The sequence below is a fragment of the Anopheles nili genome, chromosome X, assembly GCF_943737925.1.
Source record: "Anopheles nili chromosome X, idAnoNiliSN_F5_01, whole genome shotgun sequence".
In the NCBI taxonomy this organism is placed as follows: Eukaryota; Metazoa; Arthropoda; class Insecta; order Diptera; family Culicidae; genus Anopheles; species Anopheles nili.
In genome coordinates this window covers 3,033,620-3,060,847 of record NC_071293.1, presented here as the reverse complement: position 1 = coordinate 3,060,847, position 27,228 = coordinate 3,033,620, and the positions used below count along the sequence as shown (strand labels likewise).

The following is a 27,228-nucleotide window of genomic DNA, read 5'->3' as shown; positions in this document are numbered from 1 at the left end:
TACGCTATTTGAATTGTATATACTTACCGAGCTCTACAATCACTACGCAGATTAGACGAGCTTCGGCAAACATATGAGATAGAAACAGCTCACAGTCAAATAATCGAGCCCTGAAGCATTGCGCACCCAACATCCGGTGCAGCGTTCGCGCGATAGGCATATGTTTTGGAATGTCCTAGTTCCGACACTGGAACGATCCAGCTACACCCACCCTATTTTGACCCAAAGGAGCGATGATTATTTGCCGCCAAAACATGATTCCCGTGCGGCTTTGAGGCCGTCAGTGAACCAGGCGACTCCAGCAATATTCCAACCTCAACGTTACTGCCCTCCCAATCACGAACGAGGTCGCCCATTACGGGTCAGTTTATAATTTAGCATTGTCTCAAAATGAGAGTGTTTTAATTCGGTCCTTTCGCGCATGCATGTAAACCCGCGTTGCGTGGTAATAAAATTTTCGTGTACACAAAATAAACTTTCTCTCTGGTGTAACTACAAGAAAGCGTTTCCGAAATATCGTTACAGGTGCCAGGAGAAAGCCTTCCTTGGAACATATTTAGTCAAAAACGCGCACTGCCTCCAGGACACGGATTGAAGATTAGCCGGGAGGAAAAAAAAGGCCACTCTCATATGTATATAAATCGGTTTATTCACGTTATTGTTGACAAAGCATAATGCATAACAACGAAGATGCCCACGGGGAGGCGCGCCCAAAGGGCTCTAACACCACCGTGCGTAATTCTAGTCCCTAGCGTACGAATGTAAAGAAGAAAAAAGTTCACTTATTGGGCAGTGGACGTGTGCTTGTGAGTATGTGCGCGGGTGAGCGAGTGGAGCCTTAATGGATACAAAAAAAATCTAGAGAAAAAGAACGCCTTCTTCTGCGCCTCCACGACAGTAAAGGAAAATGCTATCACATCATGGTGCCGCCGGCGGGGTTGGTTCTACCGGGTGGTACGGGCGGGTGTCCGCGGTCCGCTTCCTTCAGCAGGCTGCTCCTCGTACACGAGCGGAATGAAACGGGTGTGGTGCTGCCGACCGCTCCCAACTGGTCCATCTACCGGGCGAACCATTGGCCGGAACGTTGGCAAAGCGATCCGGATCTCAGTTGAGCTAGGTTCACTCGTGGAAGGCGTGCTGGCTGTCACCGGTACTCCCGTTGTCGTCGTTACCGTCCCGGATAGGGTTCCACCTTCCATTGGCAGCTCAACGGAACCGGATGATCCTGCGCCATCCGGGCCCGGAGGTCCGGTTCCATTTCCGGCGAATAACGCGTCCCACGTGCGGCGAGCGTATCGCTCAGCACGCTCGAAAAAGGACACGAGCCGCGAAGGGAACAATTGCACGGTTTGTGCGGTGGCCGTGGTTGGAGGTGCCCCTTGGGAAGGGTCTCCCGCCATCGGATCTCCTGCGAGCGCGTCCGAGAAGGAGCGCTTTTCGTTGACATGCACCGGAAGTGGGGCCACGTGGCGTGGGATGCTGATTGCGACCGGTGTCCAGGAGAAATGGTCATGTCCGGGATGCTTCGAACCGGTCGGTTCATCTCCCGAACCCTTGGGAGGGTTAGATACGCCCTCGGATGATCCGGAAGCGCTACCTGGAAGTGTTTCCGGAAGTGGTGCCGTCGTGGCCGTAGTTTGAATGGCATCCTCTGCGGGGAAGCACTCCGTAGCATCTTCATCGTCCTCATCACCGGAAGACGGCACGTGTAACCGAACCGGTTGTAATTCCAGCCGCACAGGTACGTCAGCTTGCAGGACGAGCGTCTCACAGGATCCGTACGTCTTTTGATCGTCCGCTGTGAGCAGAATGGGGCCAATACGCCACCGCTGCTTACCTACACTCGAACGTTGCCACCAACCACCTCGGTAAGGGCGGTAAGTGATAGTAAGGGCACGCGGCCGGTGCCCAAGAGCTGGATGTGGTACCAGGATCGTGGTGAGCCACTGCCCGGCGTGGAATTCACGATCCTCACGCGCCTCGTCCAAATGAAACGTCTCGTTAAAGGTGAGCAAAGGTGCACCAGGACCTCCAGGGCCATCCTCGATACCATTCCCGGTGTCGCCACCCTCGAGGGTCAACTCAAACCGACCCACCGTACGTAACGGCAACTCATCGGGTGCGTTACGCAGTCGCAACCGGAACTGGTTCGCGCAGTATGGTTCCTCATCGCGCGTACGCAGGTACAACTGGCCAAACCCGCCCACGTCCCGGCTTGCCGCGTAATAACCCATATGGCCGCAGGCTGATCCGGCCGATCCGTTGCCGGTTCGTGCGCACTCGAAGCAAGCACCGGCCGCGAACTGGTCGTAGCTTTCGCAGGGAAACGCCGGAAAGTGGCACCGGGGTGCGACGGAATCGATGAAGAATTTGTACGCCCTTCGGTGGTTGCACAGCGACCTGCCCTCGACCGTCGTTGGTGGTGCTACAGGGAAGGGCACAAGAGAAAGGGAAGGGAAGGGGGCGATTATGAAACGTTACGACGCAGGCGTTACGAATTAAGCGCGAGGTCGCGCGGAGATAACATCAGATCCAGTTCTTAGCTCACACCTCAAAGGGGGTGGGCGGGTGTTAGGTGTTTTTACCCGAACTCTCCCTCTCCCCCTCCCCCCTCTAACCCCTCTGACTGGAATTCGCACCGCCCTCGATCGCGAGGAGTAATTAGTGGCGTGAAGCTGCGACTCGCTGGCGCCAGCGCGTTAACTAAGAGAACCTACCCCAGATGATATCGGTGACGGCCCCGACGAACAGGTTGGTGCAGCCATGTTGAACTCGCCCTCCATTGGGGTAGTAATCGACCGTACCCATGGGTTGCCAGGATCCGAGTCCTCCCAGGATGAGATTCTCGCCGTTCGAATGAATTACGTCCACATACCGGGCATCACCGGCGTCCAGTCGCACTTCAGCCGGTTGTGCCTCAAAAAGAGGACCGGCTGGGTCGAGTCCGGTAATTCGCCACAATCCGGCAGCACTAGCTGGCCGTTCTGTTGGCACTGGCGGTGTTGTAGCTGGCGTCTCCCCAGTTGGAGGATCACTCACATCCGGATTGGAGAATTCGGCACCTGCGAATCCGGCCACGTGAGATCCGAGACTAAACCCGATCAGGTGCACCCGGGACAACCGGAGTCCGTTGTGGGTGCGCAGTAGACGGAGCAGTAGCGCTAATTGGCGACCTACAAGCCGGGTGTTGGCCGCAGCTCGTACGTAGTTTGGCAGCTTGGCACCGTTTTCCCAATCCACGCAAATCACGGTGCAGTTTTCCTACAAATGGCGGAAGCACGTGGCGTTAGAGCACGTGAGAGTGATTCGACGAGGCATGAAAAAAAAGAAGGATTCTACTCACCACAGCCATGAGAGCGGTTCGCATTTCATAGATCCAAACCAACCCGCAGTTGGCGCCAAATCCGTGAACGATGGCACGAACCGTTCGGTTGCTGAGATCGCCGAATGTCTGCAGGAGCGATGAGGACGCGCCAGTGGACACCGGGATTGAGGCGGTGTCGTTCGTTCCATTAGCCCAATAGGCCGCACCAAACCCAGCCACTACGAGCTCCTCGTAAGAAAATTCAATCAAGGGTTTCTCGCTTCTACAAGGAAGAAAAATCCAGTAAGCTTGTGTGATTGTCTCTAACACCTACAGGAGTAGGACTTACCGGTGCGTGGTGGTATAGACGAGGAACCTCGTGTTCACTTCAGCTGGTGAAGAAGGTAACATCTCCGGCAGGTGATCCGTCTCGTGGAAACAGCCCAACGGACCGTAACACACGACGGAAGCCTCCGGATCGTCAGGATCATCTTCCGGACCTGGGCTGACATCCGTCCCGTTGCTGGCCACTGGTGTAGGTGTTGGCTCGGGGACGTACAGATCGTTCCGATCAGCTCGCTTTTCTCGCCGCCTTGCCGGTGATTCTTCATCTGGTCCCGTCCGACCATGCTCGTACAAACTTTTGCGCCAATTCGCAATCGATTGCTGGGCGGCCAACACCTGCTCGCGCTCCTGAGCCAACTCGAGGGCATCCTGGACGGACAGCTGCTGGCGTTGCACCACATCCGGGCTGGGATTTACTCCATCCCGTCCCAGTAGACCACCAACGCAACCAATCAACACCAGCGCGCACAATAACGGTCGAACTGTCAACATCGCTTCCGTTGTCTAACTTCCGGGTGGTTGAACTGCGCCCTTAACACCAAGGGAGTCCCAGAACGGGGCTCTTCTGGGCTCATTCGCGCCCCCACGGGTCGCTCTGGATGCGTTTACCCGGTGTTAACACCTGTACTGTCAAATTGCTGTTGATTGCGTTGATGTCACTGACGGTGGATTGTTTACCGAGGGAATTTTCGCACTTTCGATTGCACCTGTAATATGCAGCACGCTTAAGGGTGGGAGAAGAAAAAAAACACATACAAACGCGCACAAACACACGAGCGAATCATTAAAAACCAAGGACTTCAGCATTTACGATGGTGGTGCATAGCTTTTAAACTTGTCAACCTGTAAACGTTGCGATTGCGGGTGGTTTTTGTCACTGTTTTCGACCGTTAGTGCCACAGTTCGATTACCCTGCTGATTGGTGGGAAAGCAACAAAGCAGAAAAAAACACAACCCCTAAGCTAGTTCTACACAACACAGCGAATTCACCGTTCCGCAAGCCACCCTACACCGTGTCGTTGTGCTTTCGATTGGTTGATTTTCACGCTGAGCCTACGGTGGTTGCACTTTTCGTACGATCGCGCCTATGCCCCGTCCGGGATTCGGCTAGTAGCACCCCAAGCAGCAACGGGGAGGGCAGGGGAGAGGGGTGGCTTTTTTACGCCTTCTTCTGATTCGGTTTTCTCCTCTGCACCGTTTTCTTTCCAACAAAAACACAAGACCGGACCACCGCTAGCCGTTGGGTTGATTGTGCTGGATCCGTTCGTACTTTCTACGGCGATCTGCAGCAAGCGGTGAGCCCAAAGTACCACAGCTGCTGATCGTGCTGCTCAGCTGGTGATCCGAACCCTTTTTCCCGATCCGTTACCGTTATAATGGTGGCTTTTCCTTTTGCCACAACACGGAGAGGGCACTGCGTTAAGGCACGATCGCTTCCGTGCGACGGAAAATTGCACTTAAAAACAAAAAACCAGGAAAGAAACGACACCCACAGACATGCGCGCGATCGCGCAGCCACCGAAGGACATTCACATTGGCATGATGTTCGCGTGATTCAGGTGAAAGATGTTTGCACTCCGGCACCCCGGCCCGTGACGGGCATGCACACGAAGATGGAAGGTGGGTGGGTGTATGGGGCGTTTACGAGGAAGAGAAGGAGAGAGAAAGAAAGAGAGCTTTCACTTCGCACGACGGACCGATCGAGGTGGCATGACCAAACTGAAACTGAACGCCCGTCAACATTGGAGGGTGGTCTACAACCGACCCATCAACACAACGGCACAACGGTATATTTCCCTCCCCTCCCTTTCCACGCTTCACTCCTCGTCAACAAAACGGCCAGCGGTTACCGCACCTGCAGGTTGGCGTCCGGAGTTGGCAAAGTTTCGTCCGAATGAAAGTACACCGTCTTCGAGCACGTCAAGCCGTGGCGGCTTCCGAACGCGCGCGCCCGTACCTGCACGCGGTTGCATAAAGGCCTGGGAAAACACTGAACTGCCACGGATTGGCGAGCACACCCTTGGCCCAGCTGGCTCCGTGATCGCGAGGCGCTTTTAGTTGCTGCGAAAGATGCCAACGCGCGCACAGGCGACGAACGTCAACTTGGGCGGTGGGGCGCAAGCTTTCGTCCCCTTCTATTCGCTTTTGCACCCGCTACAGCTGCCAAGGGAAAGGGTGGTGCAGCGAAAGCTCGCCCTTGCATTTACGTCGGCTAACAAAAAAATGGGTCATCGAGCTTTTTGAATTATTGGATTTTTGCCCAACTGCGGCTGTAGCTTGCTACAGGGGGGTCGATGAAAATGGTGAAAATCCTGGTGAATGGTGAAAAACCTCTCCTCCCATGGGATATGGCAATTAATGAAAGAAACTCCCAAACAGCTGCCGTATACATTAGCGCGAGCAAAAAAGCATAAGCGACGCTTTCTGTTGGGACAGAGGTAGGTCAGTTCATTGTTTATGGATCCAGCAAGAAGATTAATGAAGGGAAAGCACCAAGTTTGTAATAGGTTGCAATGAAGGAACGCAGAGCATTTTGACAGTATTTTATTTGACGTATTTGATGTTGGGTTGCCAGATCCAGGACTTTCAACTGAATTCAACTATTTTATCTACAATACGAACTTTTTTTGTGATAGTTTATCTATTGAATAATCAATTATCAAACGGCATCCACCTGTCCTCATCCATCTTGATGACGAAGTGAGCTTTGCGGAGCTTTTCTGTTATAACCATTCAGTTCAAATCAATTCAATGATGAGCATAAAACGCAGCATTGCTCTCGGAACCGCTAGACTATGATATTTCCTTTACATTTCACTTTTGCTCTAATCTTGATCCCAATATCTGCCTACTATTCCTTCATCAACGGTCATGCTATAAAATGCTACTTTGCAATAGAGTGTGCAGTTATGCCAGTGACAGTTCAAGTCTGCCAAAGCTATGACGGCTTTTGCGATGTTTGTAAATAAAAGCAGTCATGAAGAACATTGTATGCAGCATGCAACTAAACATAAAATTGAAACATTTTTGGATTGTATGTTTGCCGTGTTGTGTCTCCTCTATGATGTTAATTAACATTCTATAATGCTGATACTTTCTTAAATAATTCGACATCGGCTTTTGTACGCTAAATGGAAACGGAGAAAAAATTTCGGCAAAAATACACATGTTTGAGCATCATAGAAAGAAATGAATACTTTAGTAGCATAATTTCTCACTACCTAAACCTATGCTCTCACTTTTTACCGAGATCACAAGCCCTCCAGTGATGCATCCATGGGTGCAATATGAAGCACTGTCAGCACTGTCAAATCAGTTTGTTGATGCTCGAGGTGAGAACGTTGATAAAAGTGGTCAGATAACTATTTATGTTGGTGAAATTAAGCATTCAAGCACAGAAAAATCGTTCATATGACACCCTAGGCCACCAGCAAGCGCCTAGATAGCGATACACGATCACGATCCTTTCAGATCGCGCGAAAAGTGTCACCAAATCCAAAATCTGACAGACCATTCGCGCTCGCGATCTCGTCTCCTGCAGACGAACCCTGACGTTTGCTGTGCCAAAGTGTGCGCGTGCTTGTGTGGGTGTGCAACTGTGCGGGTCGGTATTGTTGATGGTGCAGAGTGCTGTAATTTGTTAATTTAAAATTTGATTTGAGTTCTCCTGCCGTTACCGTGGCCGCGACAGCAAGTGGTATGCCTCGGCATATGCCCCTCAGCAAACGACGTGCAGCCCGCGCATAGAAGGCTTCAATCCACTCCACCAGGACGGTGAAGAAGAAGACAGTACGAGACAGTTGCGGTGGTGCGGTTTTCCTCTCCCTATCAATTAAAAACGTCGAGTGGTTCCTCGGTGCGCTCCTCCCATTGCATGCAGCATGTCCTCCCGGCGACCGACAGGGCTGAAGGTGAAGCTAGGCGGTGGAAATGGCGGCAGCAGCACCCTACCGGACAGCGCCGAAAGCGCCACCCCGCGTAACCTCGACAAGCGCGGCACACTCACGGTAGGCGAGCGATCGTTCGTCGTCGAAGCGGATCACCTTCGGAAGCTGGCTGATTTGGGCCGCGGGGCGTATGGTATCGTGGAGAAAATGTTGCACCAACCGTCCGGCACCGTGATGGCGGTCAAGCGCATAACGGTCACGAGTGGCATGGGTGGTGGGGCTGGCGGAGGCGGTGGTGGAGCGGCTGGCGTGCAATCCCAGGAACAGAAGCGGCTGCTGATGGACCTGGACGTGTCGATGCGAGCGAGCGATTGCCGGCACACGGTCCAATTCTATGGTGCGCTTTTCCGTGAGGGAGATGTCTGGATCTGCATGGAGGTAATGGACACGAGTGTCGACAAATTCTACCCGGTCGTGTATAAACGACCCAGCCGTACCATCCCGGAACGCATCCTCGGCCGGATCGCCCTTGCCATCGTGCGTGCCCTTCATTACCTACACACGCAACTACGCGTCATCCACCGGGACGTGAAACCGTCCAACGTGCTGATGAATCGCCGTGGGGAGGTGAAAATGTGCGATTTCGGCATCTCAGGTAAGCGTCTGGTTCCGGGTGTGTCCACTCCTTCCACTCTCATTGCTCATCACCGTTCCTTCGTAGGTTACCTCGTGGATTCGGTGGCCAAAACGATCGATGCCGGCTGCAAGCCGTACATGGCGCCGGAACGCATCGATCCAACATCCGGCAGCAGGACTGCGGGCTACGACATCAAGTCGGATGTTTGGTCGCTTGGCATCACGATGGTTGAGATCGCGACTGGGCGTTTTCCGTACGCGAGCTGGCGGACGCCCTTCGAGCAGCTGAAGCAGGTGGTGAAGGACGAACCACCCCGTCTGCCAGCCGCAGCTGCCCCCGGTTCGGAGGAGTTTAGCGCCGAACTACACGCCTTCATCAATAGCTGCCTTCAGAAGCAGTACCAGCAACGTGCCAACTACGACCAGCTGCTCGCATCCGACTTCCTTAGACGTTACGATGCCGGGGATGAGCTGGTCGAAACCAGTGATATGGCCGAATACGTCTGCGCGATACTGGACGAGCGGGATGGTGTCCTGGCCGGTGACGGTGGTGGGAGTGTGGGCGAATAAGTTGTAAATAACAGTTTCTTTTTTTTTGCAAGGATAACAAATAAAGTTAGGGAAATATTGAACAAAAAAAAAAGGTACATACGTTAAACAAAACATAAAATCACATGACCGTTTCAACACACACACATACACGTAGTGCGGGGCCCCGTTCGGCTTATTACGTCGGACGTGGATGGTTTTCATTGTTACTTAATTTAAAATTACAAGCATAACAGTAATAAACACGTGCTCCGTATCGCACCGAAACCCCCAGCTCAGGCTAATTGCGATTTGTTTTATCACCATCATGCTTGTTTATGTATCGTAGAATTATTTTTTTGCGAAACGGAAGGGCAGTAGGGTCAGGTCGGAAACGCGCGAGTCAGATAGTTGGGCGGAAGGGCATGAACACAGCGCTCTCAAAACATACAACATCAATTATTTTCTCTTGTGTCGCCCAGCGTCACGCGAGCGCAGGCAGGAGATAATTAAATCCTAACGTATCTGGTGACCTGTCGTTTAAAAGGGCGGCCGTGACTAAACGTCGAACGGCCTCCGGGGAAGGCGGCATGGGACGTTTCTCTCACTTCACTACCCGTCGATCGAACCGAAGATCGTAAATTTCGAATCGAATTCGCTTGGTTCATTCGACCGGTTGCACCGGATACCTGTCAGTGGCTCTCCGGATCGTTATGGAGGCTCGATTCGAAAGCGCTATTTGGAGCTTTAAAAGCAAACCGGTAGGTAATTGTAATGAGCATCCGGTGGAGCGGGTGGCGGGCTAATTTCCATCCCGCAAGAAAAAGGCTCGGCTCAGGTGTGGCGTTACAGGCAGCCAGTTTTTGAGCGCGTAATATCGGGTTTCGGCAGTTCGAACACTCTCCCACCGTCCCCTCTTTATTGGAAAAGGTTGCACATTATCGTGACGGAAAGGAAACGATGATGCCGTTTCACTCACCCGCATGATGCAGCTTCTACGATTACGAAGGTGCAATCGATGTGTGGGTATGCCCACGCGAACGTAACAGTTGGTTGGGGGGGAAGTGCACTTTCGGTGCAGTTTTACCTTTTTTTTTAATCCAAACACTGCGGGCAACAGTCGCGCGACCGTAATTACCTATCGTTAATAAGCATGGCTCGGAAAATGGGCTTTAATTTAGGGGGTTCTTTTCGGTACTCAAAAAAGATGAAATTTTGGAGGTATAAAATACTAAAACACCCTAAATGCAAAATATATTAGCATAGAGAAACAGAAGTTACGCAAATATCTATTTTAGAACTAATTCAAACGTCAGGTGAAGGAACTCGTCCAATGTTGGCTCGAAATTCATAACAAATTTGAGGTTAAAACGTGTTAAAACCCAAACAACTTGTCGTTAACCGTTTTAGCGCACGCTGCCCTATGTCAGGGTCAGAAATTTAAACTCATTCCCGCCTACTCGATGTCGCTCGTGCCTTAAAATGGACCCCAGCTTTATCCACGAGACACTCCGTCATTAGCGAAATCATAATTTCACACTAATCGGTGATAAGTGGCTAGAATGCGCAATGTCCGCACCCGCACCCTTAACCGGCCCACTATGCGGCGCGCTTTTAGCGAGTGACTGATCATTACAGGGGTTTTCGAGCACGCAACTGCCGGTTAAAAGTGTGCAGTAATCAACACCTGAAAAGCGAGCCTTCACAAAGGTTTGAGGCTGGCGAGTTTAAATAATCAATGTCGACTGATGGACCGACTTCTAGGGCTCTTTTTCAGCAACCCATGAGGACGAGTATCTCTTCATAATCTCAAATAATAAATGATCAATAAGGAAGGAAGGATCGCCATATGTCCTTGCTCAAACGACGGTGGATCACGTCCACGAGCCATTTCCAGGTGTTAGACGCATGCTTACATGGCGAGCTGCCAAACCCTGCCCAAAAGCCCGTCGATGGCCCGACCGGTAGGGGGCGCTGGCACACGGAAGAGGGGAGCCACCAATCGCGAGATATGAAAGTGATGCGTGCAGGCCTTTCTCTTCGAGTTCGCCCTCCGATGGCCGATCCGACTGCCGTCAATTGCAATCCTACCGACGACGATCGCGGACGTGGCGCGCGAACTCGCTAGTGGTGTTAGTAAGTTGTGTCAGTTAGCCGAGCGAGCGCGCGAAGTTGATTGTTTTCGCCCTTTTCTCCAGCGGGCTGTTGTTCGAGCGGCGTGTTGTTTTGGTGATTGTCGGCTGTTGTTTTTTCTTGTGTTCCATTTCGAATCGGCGGGCGATCGTGCGGAAACGATGGTCGAGCGGAACTTAGTGAACGTGCTGCTGCTTGGCGGCGGTTTTATGCTGATCTTTACCTCCTTTCAAACGCTTGGCAACATTGAGGTGAGTAATTTGCGTGCGTGGGTGAAAGAAGGGAGGGGGGAAGAAACCCAGGAAACACAATTACGCCCCCCTAACCCCCTTGTCAAAAGGGAAAGGTTGTTGGCATCTAACGGTGGGCAGGGGTTTTCAAACCACGACTTTTATACCATTTGTAAACAACGTGTTGACATCTGGCAGTTGTGTATAATGCATTGTTTTGATGCAAGATAACACCGATAGGCGTTGGGAGATTGCCTTGAACTCCTGCGCCCTCTGGAATGGAGGAAATGCACCCACTGTTTAAATATGATCAAATCGAGGGGCTCGTCCCGATCTGCCGGGAAAACCGTCGTGCACGTGGAAATGCACACGGTGCGCGCGAAAGGGTGGAAAACTTTAAGTCCAACAAAGGGTAGAATGAAGAGGAAAGAAAGAGGGAGGGGGGGCTTTGACAGGGTAGAAGAAGACTATTTCAACCCCTTCGTTCGAATTAACAACGGATTAAACTGAAAAAAATACAAGTCTTATTTAATGCCCTCGAGTTTGGGCGGTTTGAAGAACGGGAAAAAACCCGGCATCACAAAGACCTACTTCATACGTTTTATAAATCCACCTGAAAATACTGGCACCACTCGACCATCGATCCGATGGCCATCGATCTCAAGCTATCGCGTACCCGATAAGTCTTTTGAATGCCAACGCGTGATAAGCGGCTCCAGATCGGGTGCATTCGGACCTCAAGGACCTTTCCCACTACGATTTAGCGTGTGGGCGCCCGAGAAGTAGGTGAATTGTTCTCGTTCTACCCACGCCCTGTCTTGACGGTGGTGGAACTGGTTTCAGGAGGAGAAATACCCTAAAGAATGTAAGGTCCAAGGACACCCGGACCAGTATTCCCAGCGAGTCCGACAACAGTTGCAAAATCTCGATCGATGTCGCGGCCTCACCCCGATCGATGTCGATTTATGCAACATCGAAAGTCGACATGCGGGAGATTACAACTGCGATGTTACCGCATCTCAGTCCAGTCCCCTCGCACACCTACGCGCATCCGGCACTTACGGTTTGTCGAAAACTCGTTTTTGAGGTCACGGCTGAGCAGAAGGTGCGATTATAAAAACGCTTCATTGAGCGCGGTTCGGAGATTCTTTGGAGTTGCCTCATTAATATGCGCAAAACCACGCGGCAGGGGTTGCCGGGTTGGGTGGGGTTGATCGGGACCTTGCCAGATCCGGATTCAACCCGTTTCGGCGGTCAAGGTCAGGCTGGTTGATTAATCGGTGTGTCCGAAAGTGGATGACCTTTCATGCTTGGAAGTGGGACAGAATTCGGGGACGCTCATTAATGCGTAAACATTACGTCGACGTACTACGCGAGGCGAAGAAAATTCGCAATAATTCTACGCGTAATCTGGGCACACAAATAGGGAATCTTAGCTCGCTAGAGGAACTTCAATATAGCTTAGTTGTAAGCAAAAATCGACAACCCAGGAATGATTAAAATACGGCTGAAACTGAAGCTGCTTTGAGGATCTGGGTATCCCCCAAGCATGATCCTTTTTCGCTGGGCCCTCTTCTCAGGCGATCACTAATCGTGCCTCCTTCTCCGCAAATCATCCTCTTCTAGCAAACTATCATCGACAGCATCAAGATCGACCTGCCCTCATTCACCGGCGACGGATACACGAGCCTGGCCATTATCTATGCTGCCCTCTCTTTATCAAACTGGGTCACGCCATCGGTCCTGTCCGCCATCGGACCGCGGCTGGCGATGGCCATCGGAGCTATCACCTACTGGTAAGCCAAGACACTGGAGGACGACTCGGGCGACAATCAGACGCAATCAATCGGCACAATCAACCGGCACAAATGAGCCTGGCGACTGTGGATTCAATCGTGAAGGTCCCAAGTTTGTCGAAAGGGAACGCTAAACTAGTTGTTGAGCGCAGGTCGTAAAATTTGGATGGACCTCAGACACTTTCAATCGCAGGGAACGGTCAAGAGGAATGGCTCACTCGACGAATGCAATTCAACTGTTGAAAGCTGAACTCCTGCAGAGAGTAAGCCAGCTGATAAAGGAACTAATCCATTAGCTTCGACGTTAACAGGCACACAAAAGCTTTGACGATCGAGAAATGGACCCCTTTGACAGTGAGGTTCCTTTTCCTTTCACCCAACAAATGCCTGACATCATGTACCCTCTTCGTTGTTTAGTTACTGATTTCGAACAAAAGGGTGTCAAAGAGACGCCAACAAAACGGCGCTCTTTATATCGTTTGTTTGCCATGTAACCAGCTTTGTTTCACGCATCTTAACAATCGTGTCAATACATTACAGTGAGATGATTCACGACCCATAAAACCGAGCTCATCGTGCATCTCAACATGAGTAACATGAGGGAGCCAGACGGGTTGTAACAGAAGGCATTGAGCAAGCTGTACTGCAGATGACACTATTATGTCATAGCCTATAAGTTTTAGTTCGATGCTTGTTATGTGATTGCAAAATACGAGGATAATTTACACTCGAAATGAACTTTTATGACGAACGTAAACTCTGAAAATCGCATATTCAGAATGACTCAAACAGTGGGACTTTCTAGACTCGATAATTAAGAAAGAATAGTCCAGATATGCCCATTGGAATGCAAAACCCTCAGTTACACCACGTTACTTTCCTTTCTTTCGCACTCTGGCAGCCTTTTCATGGCAAGCTTTTTCCTGCCCCACGTGATTCTCCTGTACGGATGTAGCATCATTTTGGGCGCTGGTGCTGCCCTTATCTGGACCGGCCAGGGCATGTATCTGTCCCAGTGCAGCACCGGAGAGACGATTTCTCGCAACTCGGGCGTCTTCTGGGCGATGCTGCAGATGAGGTACGTATAACAGGTCGTACATACATCGGAAAAATCTAATGAAACAACATCCTGTTCCTTGTAGCATGTTCTTTGGCAACTTGCTAGTGTTCTTCAAGTTCCAGGGCAAAACGCACATCGATGAGACGACTCGCAACATCGTGTTCACCGTGCTGATCGGTGTAGCAATCGTAGGACTCGTCATGTTGGGATGTCTCCGTCGACCGACCAACAACGAGGATGCTTCCATCGAGCAGAATTCGTCAGTTCGTCCAATGGAGGCGTTCCTTAACGCTGTTCGGCTATTCCGGACACCTCGCATGATGCTACTCTGCATCACGTTCATCTACACCGGTAAGACTGATCGAACGTCTCCATTCGCTAGTTAGCCCCTTTTACTGAAATGTCGACTCTTCCACTAGGTCTTTCGCTGTCGTTCTTCAGTGGCGTGTACGGCTCAAGCATTGGTTTCACGAATGCGATCGGTTCATCACCTAAACAGTACGTAGGTCTGAATGGTGTCTTCATCGGTGTTGGCGAGGTGCTAGGTGGAGTCGCATTCGGACTTCTTGGCACCCGGACGACCACTCGGTGTGGTCGTGATCCGATCGTCATCACAGGTGGTATCCTGCACCTGGGCGCATACTTCCTGATCTACCTCAATCTGCCCAATTCGGCACCATTCGGAAGTACAGACGCACTCTCCTACATTCAGCCACCGAGTGCGGGCGCAGCGATGTTCTGTTCCTTTTTGCTTGGTCTCGGTGACGCCTGCTTCAACACCCAGTGTTACTCGATGTTGGGTGGCGTCTTTAAGAATCAACCGGCCGAAGCGTTCTCTATCTTCAAGTTCACGCAGGTATGAGCTATTTCGAGCTTTCTCTTCTTTAAGGCAACAAAAACACACACACACACATTTGTTCCGTCCTTGTGGTCTAGAGGCCACTCTTCTTCTCCTACATCACAAAACTTGCTTCCACGTGCGTTTCTAACCTCGATTTTTTCCCCCGTTTGGTCCCACCAGTCGGTAGCAGCCGCGGCCAGCTTCGTCTACTCGTCCTACTGCGGGCTGCACGTTCAGCTGCTCATCCTGGTAGTGCTGGGCATCGTCGGTACCGTCTCATTCTGCCTGGTGGAGTTCGGCGTCAAGAGGGAGTTGGGCGAATTTCGCCATCCCGTCATGGCACGAGAGTACGACAAGTAAGGATGCTGCAGAGGTTCGAGAGACCGACCGTGCACCGCAGGTCGCTGTGGGTCCTCGTTCGGGAAGTGTTGGATCTGCTTCCCGAAGCGTCCGTTTGCCATCACGATGCCACCGAAGTACACGGGACTGTCCGCTGGGTGGAATAGATTGAGAAGGCAAGCGCGTGTATGTCTGTGAGCCAGAGAGTAGGTGTGCAAGCTGCCAGCAAGACGGTTGACGCGGCCAACACACTTAAGCGCCCTCTGTAAGGGATCTACTGTACAGTTGCTCGGAAATTGTTGAATTTTGTTTTATTATATTGTATGCCCCGCTTTGTTCTATTATGTACGATAACATTAGCATTAACTCCTCGCGCAGTCAATCCGTCATTACTGGAGCGTTCAGATTTCCATACATCCCACCATGCTTTACATAACCCCTAGTTACCTAGCGCAGCCGGAAGAAGAGCCCCATCGGAAATGGGCAGCAGGGTCGTGAGCGCGTACAGCACGATCAAACCGGCAAGGGTCGATGATGCCTTAGGGATGGGAGATTTGGGGTGAAAAAAACCCGAAGGAAGGAGAAACATTAATAAATAGCGGTCCGAGAGGCCCCCCTCTATCGACGGTTGTCTGTTCCATTCCTGAGATGTGAGAAGCACAATCCACGAACAAGCCTCCTCATCATCAGCACTTCATAAATCACGTCTCGAAGCCGCGATGCAATCCGGTTGACCTTGTGTGGTTGAGACCGCGAGCGTGCTGCGATGGATGGTTTGCGGAAGCGCACGAGTTTCATGAGTCAGTCCGTGTGGAATTCGTGGAGGTAAACTTGCGAGAACGTGCGATCAGAGATGAACGATTCGTCATGTTCTTGATCACGAGGGGCTCGAGAATGATTGAAGATGTACGCGAATAAGAACCGAAAAAGGCGTATTGTTCTCTCGGTTACTGGTTTTGGAACTGATTTGATGTGACGTTTGAAGACACTTGTGATTTTTGGAACATTCTTGACTTTCAAACTTAAACGGTCACTTCATGGAGATGCTTCTCGGGACTTCAAGGATGAACTTGACGCACGTGTCACTTCACTGGGAAGCTCAAGATGTCGTCGTTCTCACTCCCTGACAGGTGGATTGAATGCTGATGTTGAAATAAAGCCCCTATTCCCTGCTCACCATAATCCTGCTAGCTGTATCCTGCGGTCTCCTGTCTCCTTTAGCACTAAGCAGCTTCATCCTATCCGGGTGCAGTAGTTCCGTTTGATTCCGTCTATCGTGCACGAACGACTGACTCCATGAAGCCTACTGCAAAAGCCATCAGACCATCCTAACTTACCGTCACCGACCATCGCTAGAGAAGGTCACATACATCTCGATTCGTTCTCGCTCTCCCTCTCTCTCTCTCTCAGTCTCGCTCTTGTTCATCCCCTCCCATCCACTCCCTTCACGGCGTGCAGAACCCACCGCGCAATGAATTGCGATATACACCGGCGTTCGTGCTATGTAAATAAGGGTGTATATATATTTCAAGCATGTAAATAACTGCCATTCCGGTCATGGGTAGGCTGTGTGGTTTGTTTAAAAATTTCCAAAATTACTCCTCCTTCCCCATCACGCGCTCCGTAAGCTTCTAAAGTCGATCTCCTCACAACTCGCAAAGGTCGCTGACCCGGTCATGGTGGCGGCCCCTCTGCAGCAGTAGTCTGCCGTCGCCGGATCCGGTCACATCGATCGCAGCTCTTATCCTTGCGCCAGCACGCACCATGATAGCAGTTCCCGCATTCCTCACATCGGACCACCTTCGGTTGCCACGGGAACAAAACATTCCTCCCCGCACGACCACCAATGCACTTTTCGCACACGAACCCACGTCCGAGGCAGAGCTGCGTAGGAGTGAGAATGGAGAAGCAAAACAGGATTAAAAAAAGCACGGTAGAAGGAAACGTCACGCGTGTCGTACCTCACACGACAGGATGTGCGCTTCGCAACGGGACTCGATCGATGCGAGCAGTCGCTGAAGGGCACCACTTTTCACCGCAAGGAAGTCCGCCATCGACCACTTGTCGAAATCGGACGTAAAGTATTCAGGCACTTCCTGGAAGACGTGACGCGTGCTGTGGAAATACAATGCAATCATGAACGAACGCACGTGGTTTGCGTGAATGTCTGGAAGTGCCCAACAAACCTCTCCGAGTAGCGGCAGTTCAGAATGAAGTCCTTCGCGAACTTCAGGTTCACTCTCGCCTGGCGCACCAACCGTAGGCTCTTGACCAAACCGTACAGCTCCGGATAGAGGTGGTTCACGAGGTAGAGAGGCGTACTCCAGATGTCACCCAGCACCCGGTACGCGAACACGCTCACCGGAAGTACGGTAAAGTCCCACCGTTGAATGACGCGTGCCGGCACAATGGCCATCTGGTTCTTGTGACAACCGGAGCAGTTATACTTGCCCGTGTAATGACAGTAACGGTAGCGGCTCAGGTACGCCAGGTTCACCTTGGTGCCACATCCTTCGCATCGGTTACCCTGACGGGCTATCTGCACGCGGCGTCTGTGGGAGAAAGTGAACGATTATGAATCTTGGAGAGTCCGGGACGCCAAAAAACCTTACTCGAGTGGTGGTGGTTTGTACGTGAAGATGGCTTGCGGTCTTGGAGGTGCCCATTCTTGCGTACCACGGATAAGCGTTCCGGCATCAGGCGATTGTGTATCGTCCGGATCGACGACACCACCGCTCGGTACCGGTAGCAGCTTCTGTGGAGCGTCCTGTTCCGACACCAACCACAGGAAGTCACCCGCTGAAGGCAGTTGACGATCCTGGAACTTGTTCAAAAGCCCGATCGCGATTTCCTCCGCTGAGTACGTGCGCAAATCGCAGGTGTTCTCCTTCGCCTCGATCGCTTCGCTGCTTTCATCCGACCGATCCTGTTCGTCAACGCGTCCTTCGTCAGATCCTGGAAGCTGCTGCTCTACCGCTGCCGTTCCCACCTCCCAATCTAAGTGGGACACCTCGCTCGACGATCGGCTCAAGTAGCTCTTCCACTTAAGCAGCTCAAACGTCGAAATTAGCGCCTCAGCCAGCTTAAAGTGGGCGTTCTCCTTATCCAGATCGTTATTATTGCGCGAGAAGTAAACCGCACGCAGTATAGGCATACAGCCCTGCTCTGGGTGGATACGCTCGAGTGGTGAATCCGCTCGACAGTGTCCTTCGTAAGGTTCGAACTCGTGGCAGTGTTTGCGCAATCGACGCCCCTTCTGTGGGACGAGATCATCTAGAAAGCCCATCGGCACGGTTCGGAATGGGGTCTTGCACGGTGGCGTCACCTGGTGTTGGAGCTCACCGTACTCCACCGGTCCCGAGGGTGACACTGCGCGACTCACCGCTTGGGGCGTTGTTGATGGAGCAGGTTGATTGATACCGTCGTGGTAGTTGAAGGATGGGATGCGTGTGGCGTTGGTGTGACGATGTATTACAAGGGCCATCTCGGATTCGTGATCTATCAGACTGGGGGCACTTGAGGATCGACGGGTTGACAGTGGGCTCGACGGGGTCGTAGCCATACACTCCTCACTGCACGATCGTTTCGCCATACCTGTGACACACCCATAACTCTGATGGTTCATGCTCCACGTGAATGTTTTCACCACCATTCGCGTTGGCAGACACTCGATGGTCTAGATTTCCATCGCGGTCGGTTGAATGTGGCCGCAACACGAGCTGGACATACTTTCACGTACCTGCTTGTTTATCAACACACCTAAAAGCACACTCGCTTTGCTCGCATTCCAAGGCTAGCGGGGGAGTCAAATCCGTGCGTCACTGGTTGCGACGGTTGACAGCACACTAATAACGGCAAAACACCATTTGACATCTTCACAGGACTATTAGGTTTCACGACGTGATTCAGTGTTTTCAATTTGATGTTCAGAGCCCATGTACGCTTGTGAAAAAATAATACCGCATCGTACGCATTGGGAAGCGTCTTGTTCTGCCAAGCTAAATAAGCATCATTGCTGGTTCAGCTAACCTTTCCCAATCAGTTGTAAATACACTTTAGATATTGAGTTGAGAAGGTTGCACCAAGCTGACTTTCAGTCCACAGAACAAGGCACAAAATGTGTGACAGGACGCGGCTTGTGCAGCAAAGAAAAGCCCATCAACCGCCACTAGCACGTGACCAACAACCATACCCGCTACTGTCCGATTTGCAATCCAATATGGTCACCCAAGCCGGGCCATGGTCTAACCTGGCCGGTTTCGTACTGCGGTAGCCATAATCGCTTCCTAAGGCCCCACTTTTGCACCCTTTAATACGTGTTTCCAGCTAAAGGATAACAAGTGGTTTTGCACTCGCGTCCCGTAAACAGCGAACCGCTGTCGGTTATATTGAAGTAATAATGTCGGTGTCGGCGGAGTTCGGTGAGCTGGATAAAGAATGGTCTGAGCTATCGGACGAATTCCGGAGCCTGGAGGTAAACCGAATCGTTTAGTTTGTTGTTGTTGTTGTTGGTGGTGTCTGGTCGACTGCTTTTTCATGTAATAGTTTGCGGTACCCTAATCGATACTCTTGCACGTTTGCAGGCCGCCCATCAATCATACCAGGAGCTGCACGAGCGCCTCGAGGAAATGCAAGAAAAATGCACAAAACAGATCCAGCACCAACGCTACCGGATGCGGCAAATTACGAAAAACCTAAAAGCGTAAGCAATTTTGTCCCCGAATATCCCACCCGTTTCCTTCCCAGCACCTCGCGCGCTCGAACCCCCAATGCGAGCTATGCTAATAGTATGCACAAAAACAACAGGTGGGCGATAAGATAAACTTTGGACTCTAACCGAGGTGTATCGATTAAATTGAACTCTGCTTATCGCCCGTTTTTGGTATCGTTTAAGCGATTGGGCGAGGGATGCTCCGTGCAATTGTAAATATTTTCGATATCAATCGCGGCAGCATTATAGGCCACTTTTTAATGATCGGCTGAGCCACTCTAATCATTGCCACAGCGCCCATGATAAAGCTGTTTTCTTTTTTCAATGTCAATGCAAAACGAAAACCATACGATAATTAACGGACGGGGCTGTAGTGCCTGCGCCGAACGTACTTGTATGACTTTTACGCCATCAACCGCGTGCTGCTTGCGCGACAAGGACGCACCAACTGGTTTGCGTAACCATAATTACAACTATGTGACGTGATCGAAAGCAGCTAATTTGCACGAAACAAAACAAAAAAAAAGACAAATGCCTAATGATGTTTTGAGCCAAATTAACCGATCGCTTACGCACCATACCTCGCTGCACACAGATACCTGGCGAAAGAGGACAAAACACCGGAAGAGCGGGAAATGTCGACGTTGTTGCAGAAAAATATGATGAAGCGCAAAGCGCAGATCCACGAGATTGAACAGGGCCTGCCACAACAGAACAGCCAGTATCTGAAGATCATCCTGGGGGACGTGAATGTGTCTATCCTGAACCGCAACGACAAGATCCGGTACAAGGATGAGTATGAAAAGTTCAAGCTGATCCTAAACGTGATCGGGTTGCTGCTGTCGTTTCTGAACATTCTGTTCAACTACCGGTACGTCTCAGGTGTATAGGGAGGAGCACGTGAAGGACAGCTTCAGTAACGTTTCTTTCCCACAGAGCTTTGGAGTTGGTGTTTCTCTTCCTGCTGGTGTGGTACTACTGCACGCTCACGATACGGGAGTCCATACTAAAGGTAAACCCGAAAGGCCGTATGACGAAGCCGACATCATTCAAATTCTCACCTTGGAGGGCGCGACGAATGACACACCTTACTCCTCCACCAGGTGAACGGGTCGCGGATAAAGGGCTGGTGGAGGCTGCACCACTTCATTTCAACCGTTTGTGCCGGCGTGCTGCTCGTGTGGCCGCAGGGTGAACCCTGGCAGCTGTTCCGCTCCCAATTCATGTACTTCAACGTGTACATCAGCCTGGTGCAGTACATGCAGTTCCGCTACCAGAAAGGAGTGCTGTACCGGCTGAAAGCCCTTGGTGAGCGGCATAATATGGACATCACGATCGAGGGCTTCCACTCGTGGATGTGGCGCGGGCTCAAGTTTCTCTTCCCGTTCCTGTTTGCCGGATATCTGTTTCAGTTCTATAACGCCTGGACGCTCTACCATCTGACGCAGCACTCGGACGCGACCTGGCAGGTAGGAGGTCCTTTGTGGGGCTCCATTCCTTTGCAATCAGTCCGCTCGATAGTAACCTTCTCTCGCATTCCGCAGATACCCGTGCTAAGCATTCTGTTTCTGATACTGTTCGTTGGCAACACCGCTACCACGCTGCTTGTTATACTGCAGAAGCAGAGCGAGCGAACAGAGAACCGATACCGATTGATGAGTTTGATCGCATCGAAAAGACAAACGACAGGGCGGGTAGGTGATGGATAAGGCCGTTGTAGATAGTTTGATTCCTCAATTGCATCCTTATCCTCCTTTTTTCTGCAGCAACCAACGAAGGATGAAAGCGAGTCGTCTGCCAAAGCAGACCGTACTGTAGATTCTGTGAAATCCAAGTAAATTTGTTACGAAGTTGGACGCCGCTAGTGTATATTTATCAAAATTATATGAATAAAGTCGCGATATTGCTTCTAAATCGATCTTTTCTGCGCCTATCAACTGCATTGGCCTACTTCCGAAAAATCAACTGAAGATTGGCGTAAAGGTGCTTCAATGCGAGAAATGCAAGATTATACGGAATATATGTAAATAATATAAACTTTCGCATCCATTCCGGTATAAATTTAAAATTGGAATGTGTTTAGCATCTCTCACTTTTTAATCGTTAACGAAATTGCGTTAACGGCTAAATCCTTCAAGCACGATCAGCGCTTTATGCTCTTAATCGTAGAGCATACGCATTTAAAATCGATATGGTTGCGGTGAGACATATAGGTAAACAAACTTTGGTTTGACGTTTACGGGTCAAAAATGATCTTCATATGATTTGTAACGATCAAAGCATGTGTTATATCAAATATTACTTGTTTCATTTAAAGATCTGAATCATTCGAATGCTACATAAAGTAGAGCACGTTTGCATTTCAATGTAGCTACACAATTAAAAAAATTTCGGTAGTAACTAATGCAAATAATCAAGATCTTGATTGTTCCGCTTGATCATGCGTGACCCGCAGCTGTCAAGATTGATCGTTTCTCTCCATAGCGGATACCAAAGAGAAAAACGAACAAAAATAAAACCATGCACATACCTTATCTACACCCGGGGACCCGGTTTCGGTTTCATTCCACCGATCTCAGTCTCAGTCTTACCGGTGCGTGTTGTAGTGTTTATTTGTGCCGTTCCCGTTTGTTCCAACACAAATGTTGACCCGTTGTGTCAGTGTTCCGCAGATGTTCCGGCCATCGTCGTGGCCCGGTCCGAGCCGGTTCCCGATGCTGCAGCGTGCACCCTTTTCTGGGAAACCCAGGCCGTACCGAGAAATGCCGGGTCCCCGGCGAATCCCGCTGCTCGGTATGCTCAACGACATCATCCACCTTGGAAAACCTGCTGAGTAAGTGCATTCCGTTGCAAATCGAACTACTAACGCATAGCGCAACGTGCAACGACTCGCGATTAGGCCAGCCCCATTCGTTGTGGTCTAGGGTAGATTACTAGCCTTTAACCGTTTGCGTTGCGTTGTAGAATTTAATTCGCTATTTGAACGGTAACCGATTTAAACCGGTAACGTTATCCACCGCTACCTTGTTCACAGGTTACATCGGCGCATCTCTGAGTACCACGACCGGTATGGGGACTTGTTCCGGATACAGATCGGCACTCAGCAGGCCGTATTCGTTCGGGACCCGATCCTAATGCGCCGGACATTCCAGCTGGAAGGGCCATATCCGCGCCATCCGCTACCAGAATCTTGGACGTACTTCAACCGTAAACACGCCTATCAGCGTGGTCTGTTTTTCATGTAAGTGTGAGGGTGGGTGTGTGCGAGCTTTATCGCGATTGGGTTGATCAATTGTTTACAAAAACACCGGGCTTTGGGACCGATTTCTCATTCCTCGCATTCCAAACACCTCCAGGGATGGCTCAGAATGGCTGCAGTCTCGCCAGATTTTGAACAAACCGATGCTGAAGGAGTTCGATTGGATGGAGCAACCGATTCGTGGTGTATGTGAGGCTAAGGTGGCGGCCATCCAACAACGGGCCGACCAAAGGCTCACGGCCGCCCCGTTCGAGGGCATCGAGTCCTTCCTGTACAAGTGGTCGGTCGAGGGTAGGTAGCACGTCAAACGTGGCATATTCCAGACAGTTTGCCACACCTATGCAATAGTAAATTAATACATTCGTTGCGCATTATCTTTCTTCCGGCAGTGGTGTTGGCCGTGATGCTGGGGGAGTCTTTTAAGCGATGTCAGGAATCCACTGACTTCCGCGTGCTAGTGGAGCGCTTTTCAAGAGTGGTATATGATATCTTCCGCTGTAGCTCGGAGTTGATGAACATCCCACCGGCTATCGCGGACCGGTTGAACGTGCAAGCTTGGCAGAAATTCGAGCGAGTTGTACCGGAAACAATACGCTTAGGTAGCACAAATGATCCCATGTTTGAGCTATTTTCGACTAACACGCTCAACTTCCTTCCTTCTTTATCTCAGCAAACGCTATCATCGAGATTGGCTTGACAAACTCCTCCAAAGGACAAGGGTTGCTCACGCTGATGGCCGAGAAGCTAACCAGATCAATGATGATGCGTGTTTTCACTGATTTTATCATTGCTGCCGGGGATACGGTACATTTTTACATGTTTGAATGATCTGGTTGCTAAATCTGATTTATGTTTGCAGACCGCGTTCGCAACCGTTTGGGCGTTGCATCTTCTCGCGGGTAACCCGAAAATGCAGGAGTTGGTACGAGCTGACGTGGTAGAGTCGGGCGGGCTCGAGAGTACTGCAATCAAAGGTGTCGTCCGTGAGACACTGCGTCTGTATCCGGTGGCACCCTTTATTGGGCGGTTCATTGAGAAAGAGTCAACGTTCGGTGGTTACACATTAGCGAAGGATGTGAGTGGATGACACTGGCGTCATCTAGTGGTCGATCGGAAGTACTAACAATTTATTTTTTTTTCAGACTTTGGTGCTGCTGTCACTGTACAGTGCCGGTCGAGACAACCGGTACTTCCGCGATCCGACACATTTCAATCCGTATCGTTGGCAGCGGGTTAAAGAGACTGGAGATGCCAACTCCTCCAACAGCCCGGATAGTACACCGTCTGCCTCGCTTCCATTCGCGATCGGGGCTCGATCGTGCATCGGACAGAAGATCGCTCAGCTGCAGATGCATTACCTGCTATCAATGGTAAGTGCGCATCTACTGAGGCTGACGTATTCTGTGCATTAAAAATTGGGCTTTCCACAGATTTTGACGAAATTTGAGCTCACCCCTGATGGCAAACAAGACGAGCAGAAGGTGCAGAAGTCGATCAAACCGATCTTAAAGCTCATCACAGTGCCGAACAAACCGGTGAAGGTTCAGTTCACTCCACTTCTATTACCCACAAAGTGAAATGCCTTATTCGACTATCGTTTTTTAAGTATTGCGCAGAAATTTAGACTTTTTACCTAAGCACATATATACCTCACGTACAAGCATTAGTAGCACGCTTTTAATTGTTACCACCCGTTCGATACGTATGATTCGTATAAGCCATGGGTTTTTTTAATGTTGTTCATTGTTATATTTTATGTTTTCCTCATGCCATTGCATCAGAAAATCCCTATAGAATAATGATAGGTTTGTTTGCTTCGCAATATCGCCCTCGGAAGCTCAGAGATCTGATACGTGTACTCACGTTGTATTAACTTCTCATTTAAATAAATAAATACATTCCCGAAGGCAAAAATAGCATTTCTTTTCTTTACTGCTGCTGTCCAATATTAGCGTCCACAACATGGCGAACGTTTTTCATTTCGCGCTTAAAGTCCTGCAACAAAACAAAACTTCAGAAATTCGCCAGTCAATTGAACCAGAAAATTGCTTACCTTCGCGAGCGCAAAGTACTTCTTCCGATTGGCCTCCAATTCATTCAGCGTCTGCTGTAGGGAACCCTCGGCTTGTTCTAGCTTCCTTGTTCGATCAGCGATATGTTTCGCCATTAGTAGACGCTCCTCTGCTCGATTCTGACGTTCAACAGCAAGTGATCCGGCCAGGCTGGCGATTTGTGTATCGTATTCCTGACAAACGGTGACAAATTTGCCGTACTCGAGCGTTATCGCGATAGTCTTCGCTTCTTGGGAAGCGATCTCCTGCTGCAACAGGCAGTTGACACCGCTGAGGTCCTTGTTCAGGGCCAGAAGTTCGAGCTCACGTGCTTTCAGTCCCTCTAGCTCTTTTCGGTGTTCGTCAAGTGTGGCACCAATCTGCTCCAGTTCGACCTGCTGATCGGCCACAAGCCGTTCCATCCTATTTCGAATGCGAAACACATTAATAAGCGAAGGCTGTGCATGGACACCATACGATGGATCTTACCGAACTGACTCCTGCGCGGCTTGAGCGGCTGTTTCAACTTGCTGCTCTAACTCGCGGATCCGATCCACCTGCCGTTGGAAGTCCTCCCGCAATTGGTTTATTTGTTGGCTTAGCTGTCCGTTTGTCACTTCACCATCCTTCAACTTTACCATAAGCAGACAGATGAAATGGAAACATTAGTAGAGGACTCTAGTGAACTATCATTTTTCGGAAAACTTACCGCCTGGATTGCTGTTTGGTACTTTTTCTCCTGTCGGTCGGCTGCATCTCGCTGTTCAGCATTTGCCCGTTGTAAGGCTCCAATTCTAGTCGTCTGCTCATCGTTCGCGTGCTTCAGCATGATTTCCCGGGCCTGCAGTTCCATCACCTTTCGCTCCATCTCCGCCACCTGCTCGCTCGCTTGGTGCGTCTCCTCCGCGATAACGTGCTGCAATAACTGTTGACGCAAATTAGCCACTTCCGTCTCGAGGTGCTTCGAAAATTATCAATAATCTGTATTATTTGGTTGCGGATACGAAAAAGACCTTAATAAAAGGGCACCAAGTGCCAACCGGTAACTACCGTTCGATTCGTCATTTCCTGGCGCAGCCGGCAGGTGACGTTACTGTGCCGAATCTCAACCTGACCCGCGTATTGCCGACTCCCCTCGAGGTCCTTGCCAAGGCGTATAACATCCCGATGCTTGCGATGTATCCCACGAGTTTCGTCAACGTAAAGAGAAATTAAAAACGCGTTCGTAAATAATACCCCATGCCACGTGGCTTCTTATGGCAACGAATTAATTTTTCAGAAGCGTTCTGTAAAGCCATACAAGCAAGCCAATAAAAGCACGATTTTGGAAGAAGGAGCTAGCAAGTACCAAGAAGGAACGAGTCATATCACAAGCTGAGTATACTCCACAACACTATTACTATTGGGGATAGCCCTAATCCCTCACAGCCATCCATCAGGGATTACCTTCGATTCGATGTTTTTCTGCAGCTTAGCCTTTTCCGCTTTGAGCGTGCCAATCTGGCGCTGCAGACCGCTGGCTTCATGGTCGAGCTTTTTGATCTTTGATTCCTTCTCCTCGACCACTGCCTTCAGGTCGAGTACCTTCTTTTCGACGAACGCGTACTTAATAACCAGATTCTCGTTGTCCCGCACGTACCCGTCGAGCTTTTTTTGTAGCTAAAAAATATGATGTGAAACGTGGGGTTGTAGCGTGGTCGAAAAAGCAAAAGGATAACGCTAGTGAAATCGCTATTTTTTAGTGCATTAGTTACTTACGGTTTCGTTGGCCTGTTCAAGGATACTCAGCTGGGCAAGGGTGTCCGCCTGCTGCGACGAGCAGCTGCACTTTTCCACCGGTTCCTCCATCGTGTCACCCGAAGTGACCTCTGCTGCCATAGATGCAGCTGGTTTGAGCGAGATACGACCCGTCGCGTGCCACACAGCAGCTTGAATTATCGATTATTTGTAAACATTTTACCGCCCTCGTACACCACCGCACATGTCATGGCGCGTTATCACTGCGCAGCTGTCAGTTTGCTATAAAACGAGTGAACACTTATCGCACGCAATGTCGGCGAGCGTTCAAACTTCGTCTGCTAGCTGACGGTCGAGCGCGAAATTCAAAC

At 50.5% G+C, this 27,228-nt stretch overlaps 7 protein-coding genes across 8 annotated transcripts; 4 read left to right on the top strand and 3 right to left on the bottom strand.

The window, feature by feature from the left end:
- Positions 1 to 944: 944 nt before the first annotated feature.
- LOC128728444 (uncharacterized) lies at positions 945 to 4,141 on the bottom strand. Its single transcript, XM_053822072.1, has 4 exons — positions 3,654 to 4,141; positions 3,344 to 3,587; positions 2,718 to 3,261; positions 945 to 2,425 (listed from the first exon to the last, which is right to left on the bottom strand). The coding sequence occupies exons 1-4, from the start codon at positions 4,139 to 4,141 to the stop codon at positions 945 to 947; spliced, it is 2,757 nt and encodes a 918-aa protein (XP_053678047.1).
- Positions 4,142 to 7,530: 3,389 nt separating this feature from the next.
- LOC128728443 (dual specificity mitogen-activated protein kinase kinase 6) lies at positions 7,531 to 8,869 on the top strand. The gene is made up of 2 exons (XM_053822071.1): positions 7,531 to 8,191; positions 8,258 to 8,869. Exons 1-2 carry the CDS (start codon positions 7,531 to 7,533, stop codon positions 8,740 to 8,742), a joined length of 1,146 nt encoding a protein of 381 aa, XP_053678046.1. The 3' UTR covers positions 8,743 to 8,869.
- Positions 8,870 to 10,977: 2,108 nt separating this feature from the next.
- Positions 10,978 to 15,120, top strand: LOC128728441 (UNC93-like protein MFSD11). Its single transcript, XM_053822067.1, has 6 exons — positions 10,978 to 11,084; positions 12,690 to 12,859; positions 13,761 to 13,937; positions 14,002 to 14,270; positions 14,339 to 14,775; positions 14,941 to 15,120. The coding sequence occupies exons 1-6, from the start codon at positions 10,995 to 10,997 to the stop codon at positions 15,118 to 15,120; spliced, it is 1,323 nt and encodes a 440-aa protein (XP_053678042.1). The 5' UTR covers positions 10,978 to 10,994.
- A 1,528-nt stretch (positions 15,121 to 16,648) lies between these two features.
- Positions 16,649 to 18,691, bottom strand: LOC128728440 (run domain Beclin-1-interacting and cysteine-rich domain-containing protein-like). The gene is made up of 4 exons (XM_053822066.1): positions 17,712 to 18,691; positions 17,286 to 17,651; positions 17,061 to 17,214; positions 16,649 to 16,983 (listed from the first exon to the last, which is right to left on the bottom strand). The coding sequence occupies exons 1-4, from the start codon at positions 18,689 to 18,691 to the stop codon at positions 16,774 to 16,776; spliced, it is 1,710 nt and encodes a 569-aa protein (XP_053678041.1). The 3' UTR covers positions 16,649 to 16,773.
- Positions 18,692 to 19,464: 773 nt separating this feature from the next.
- LOC128728647 (transmembrane protein 120 homolog) lies at positions 19,465 to 21,711 on the top strand. 2 transcript variants are annotated; one of them, XM_053822278.1, is made up of 7 exons: positions 19,465 to 19,573; positions 19,683 to 19,801; positions 20,406 to 20,681; positions 20,747 to 20,822; positions 20,914 to 21,279; positions 21,355 to 21,504; positions 21,577 to 21,711. In XM_053822278.1, exons 1-7 carry the CDS (start codon positions 19,499 to 19,501, stop codon positions 21,646 to 21,648), a joined length of 1,134 nt encoding a protein of 377 aa, XP_053678253.1. In that variant the 5' UTR covers positions 19,465 to 19,498; the 3' UTR covers positions 21,649 to 21,711. The 2 variants fall into 2 exon arrangements, with proteins under 2 accessions (XP_053678253.1, XP_053678252.1); XM_053822277.1 differs by having other exon boundaries at positions 20,914 to 21,504.
- Positions 21,712 to 22,516: 805 nt separating this feature from the next.
- LOC128729288 (cytochrome P450 315a1, mitochondrial) lies at positions 22,517 to 24,974 on the top strand. The gene is made up of 8 exons (XM_053822954.1): positions 22,517 to 22,643; positions 22,845 to 23,051; positions 23,167 to 23,360; positions 23,459 to 23,668; positions 23,740 to 23,873; positions 23,929 to 24,144; positions 24,212 to 24,439; positions 24,500 to 24,974. The coding sequence occupies exons 1-8, from the start codon at positions 22,525 to 22,527 to the stop codon at positions 24,644 to 24,646; spliced, it is 1,455 nt and encodes a 484-aa protein (XP_053678929.1). The 5' UTR covers positions 22,517 to 22,524; the 3' UTR covers positions 24,647 to 24,974.
- On the bottom strand, positions 24,877 to 26,998 carry LOC128729289 (uncharacterized). The gene is made up of 7 exons (XM_053822955.1): positions 26,879 to 26,998; positions 26,567 to 26,779; positions 26,171 to 26,290; positions 25,830 to 26,081; positions 25,610 to 25,752; positions 25,123 to 25,543; positions 24,877 to 25,064 (listed from the first exon to the last, which is right to left on the bottom strand). Exons 1-7 carry the CDS (start codon positions 26,996 to 26,998, stop codon positions 24,999 to 25,001), a joined length of 1,335 nt encoding a protein of 444 aa, XP_053678930.1. The 3' UTR covers positions 24,877 to 24,998.
- Between the last annotated feature and the right edge of the window lie 230 nt (positions 26,999 to 27,228).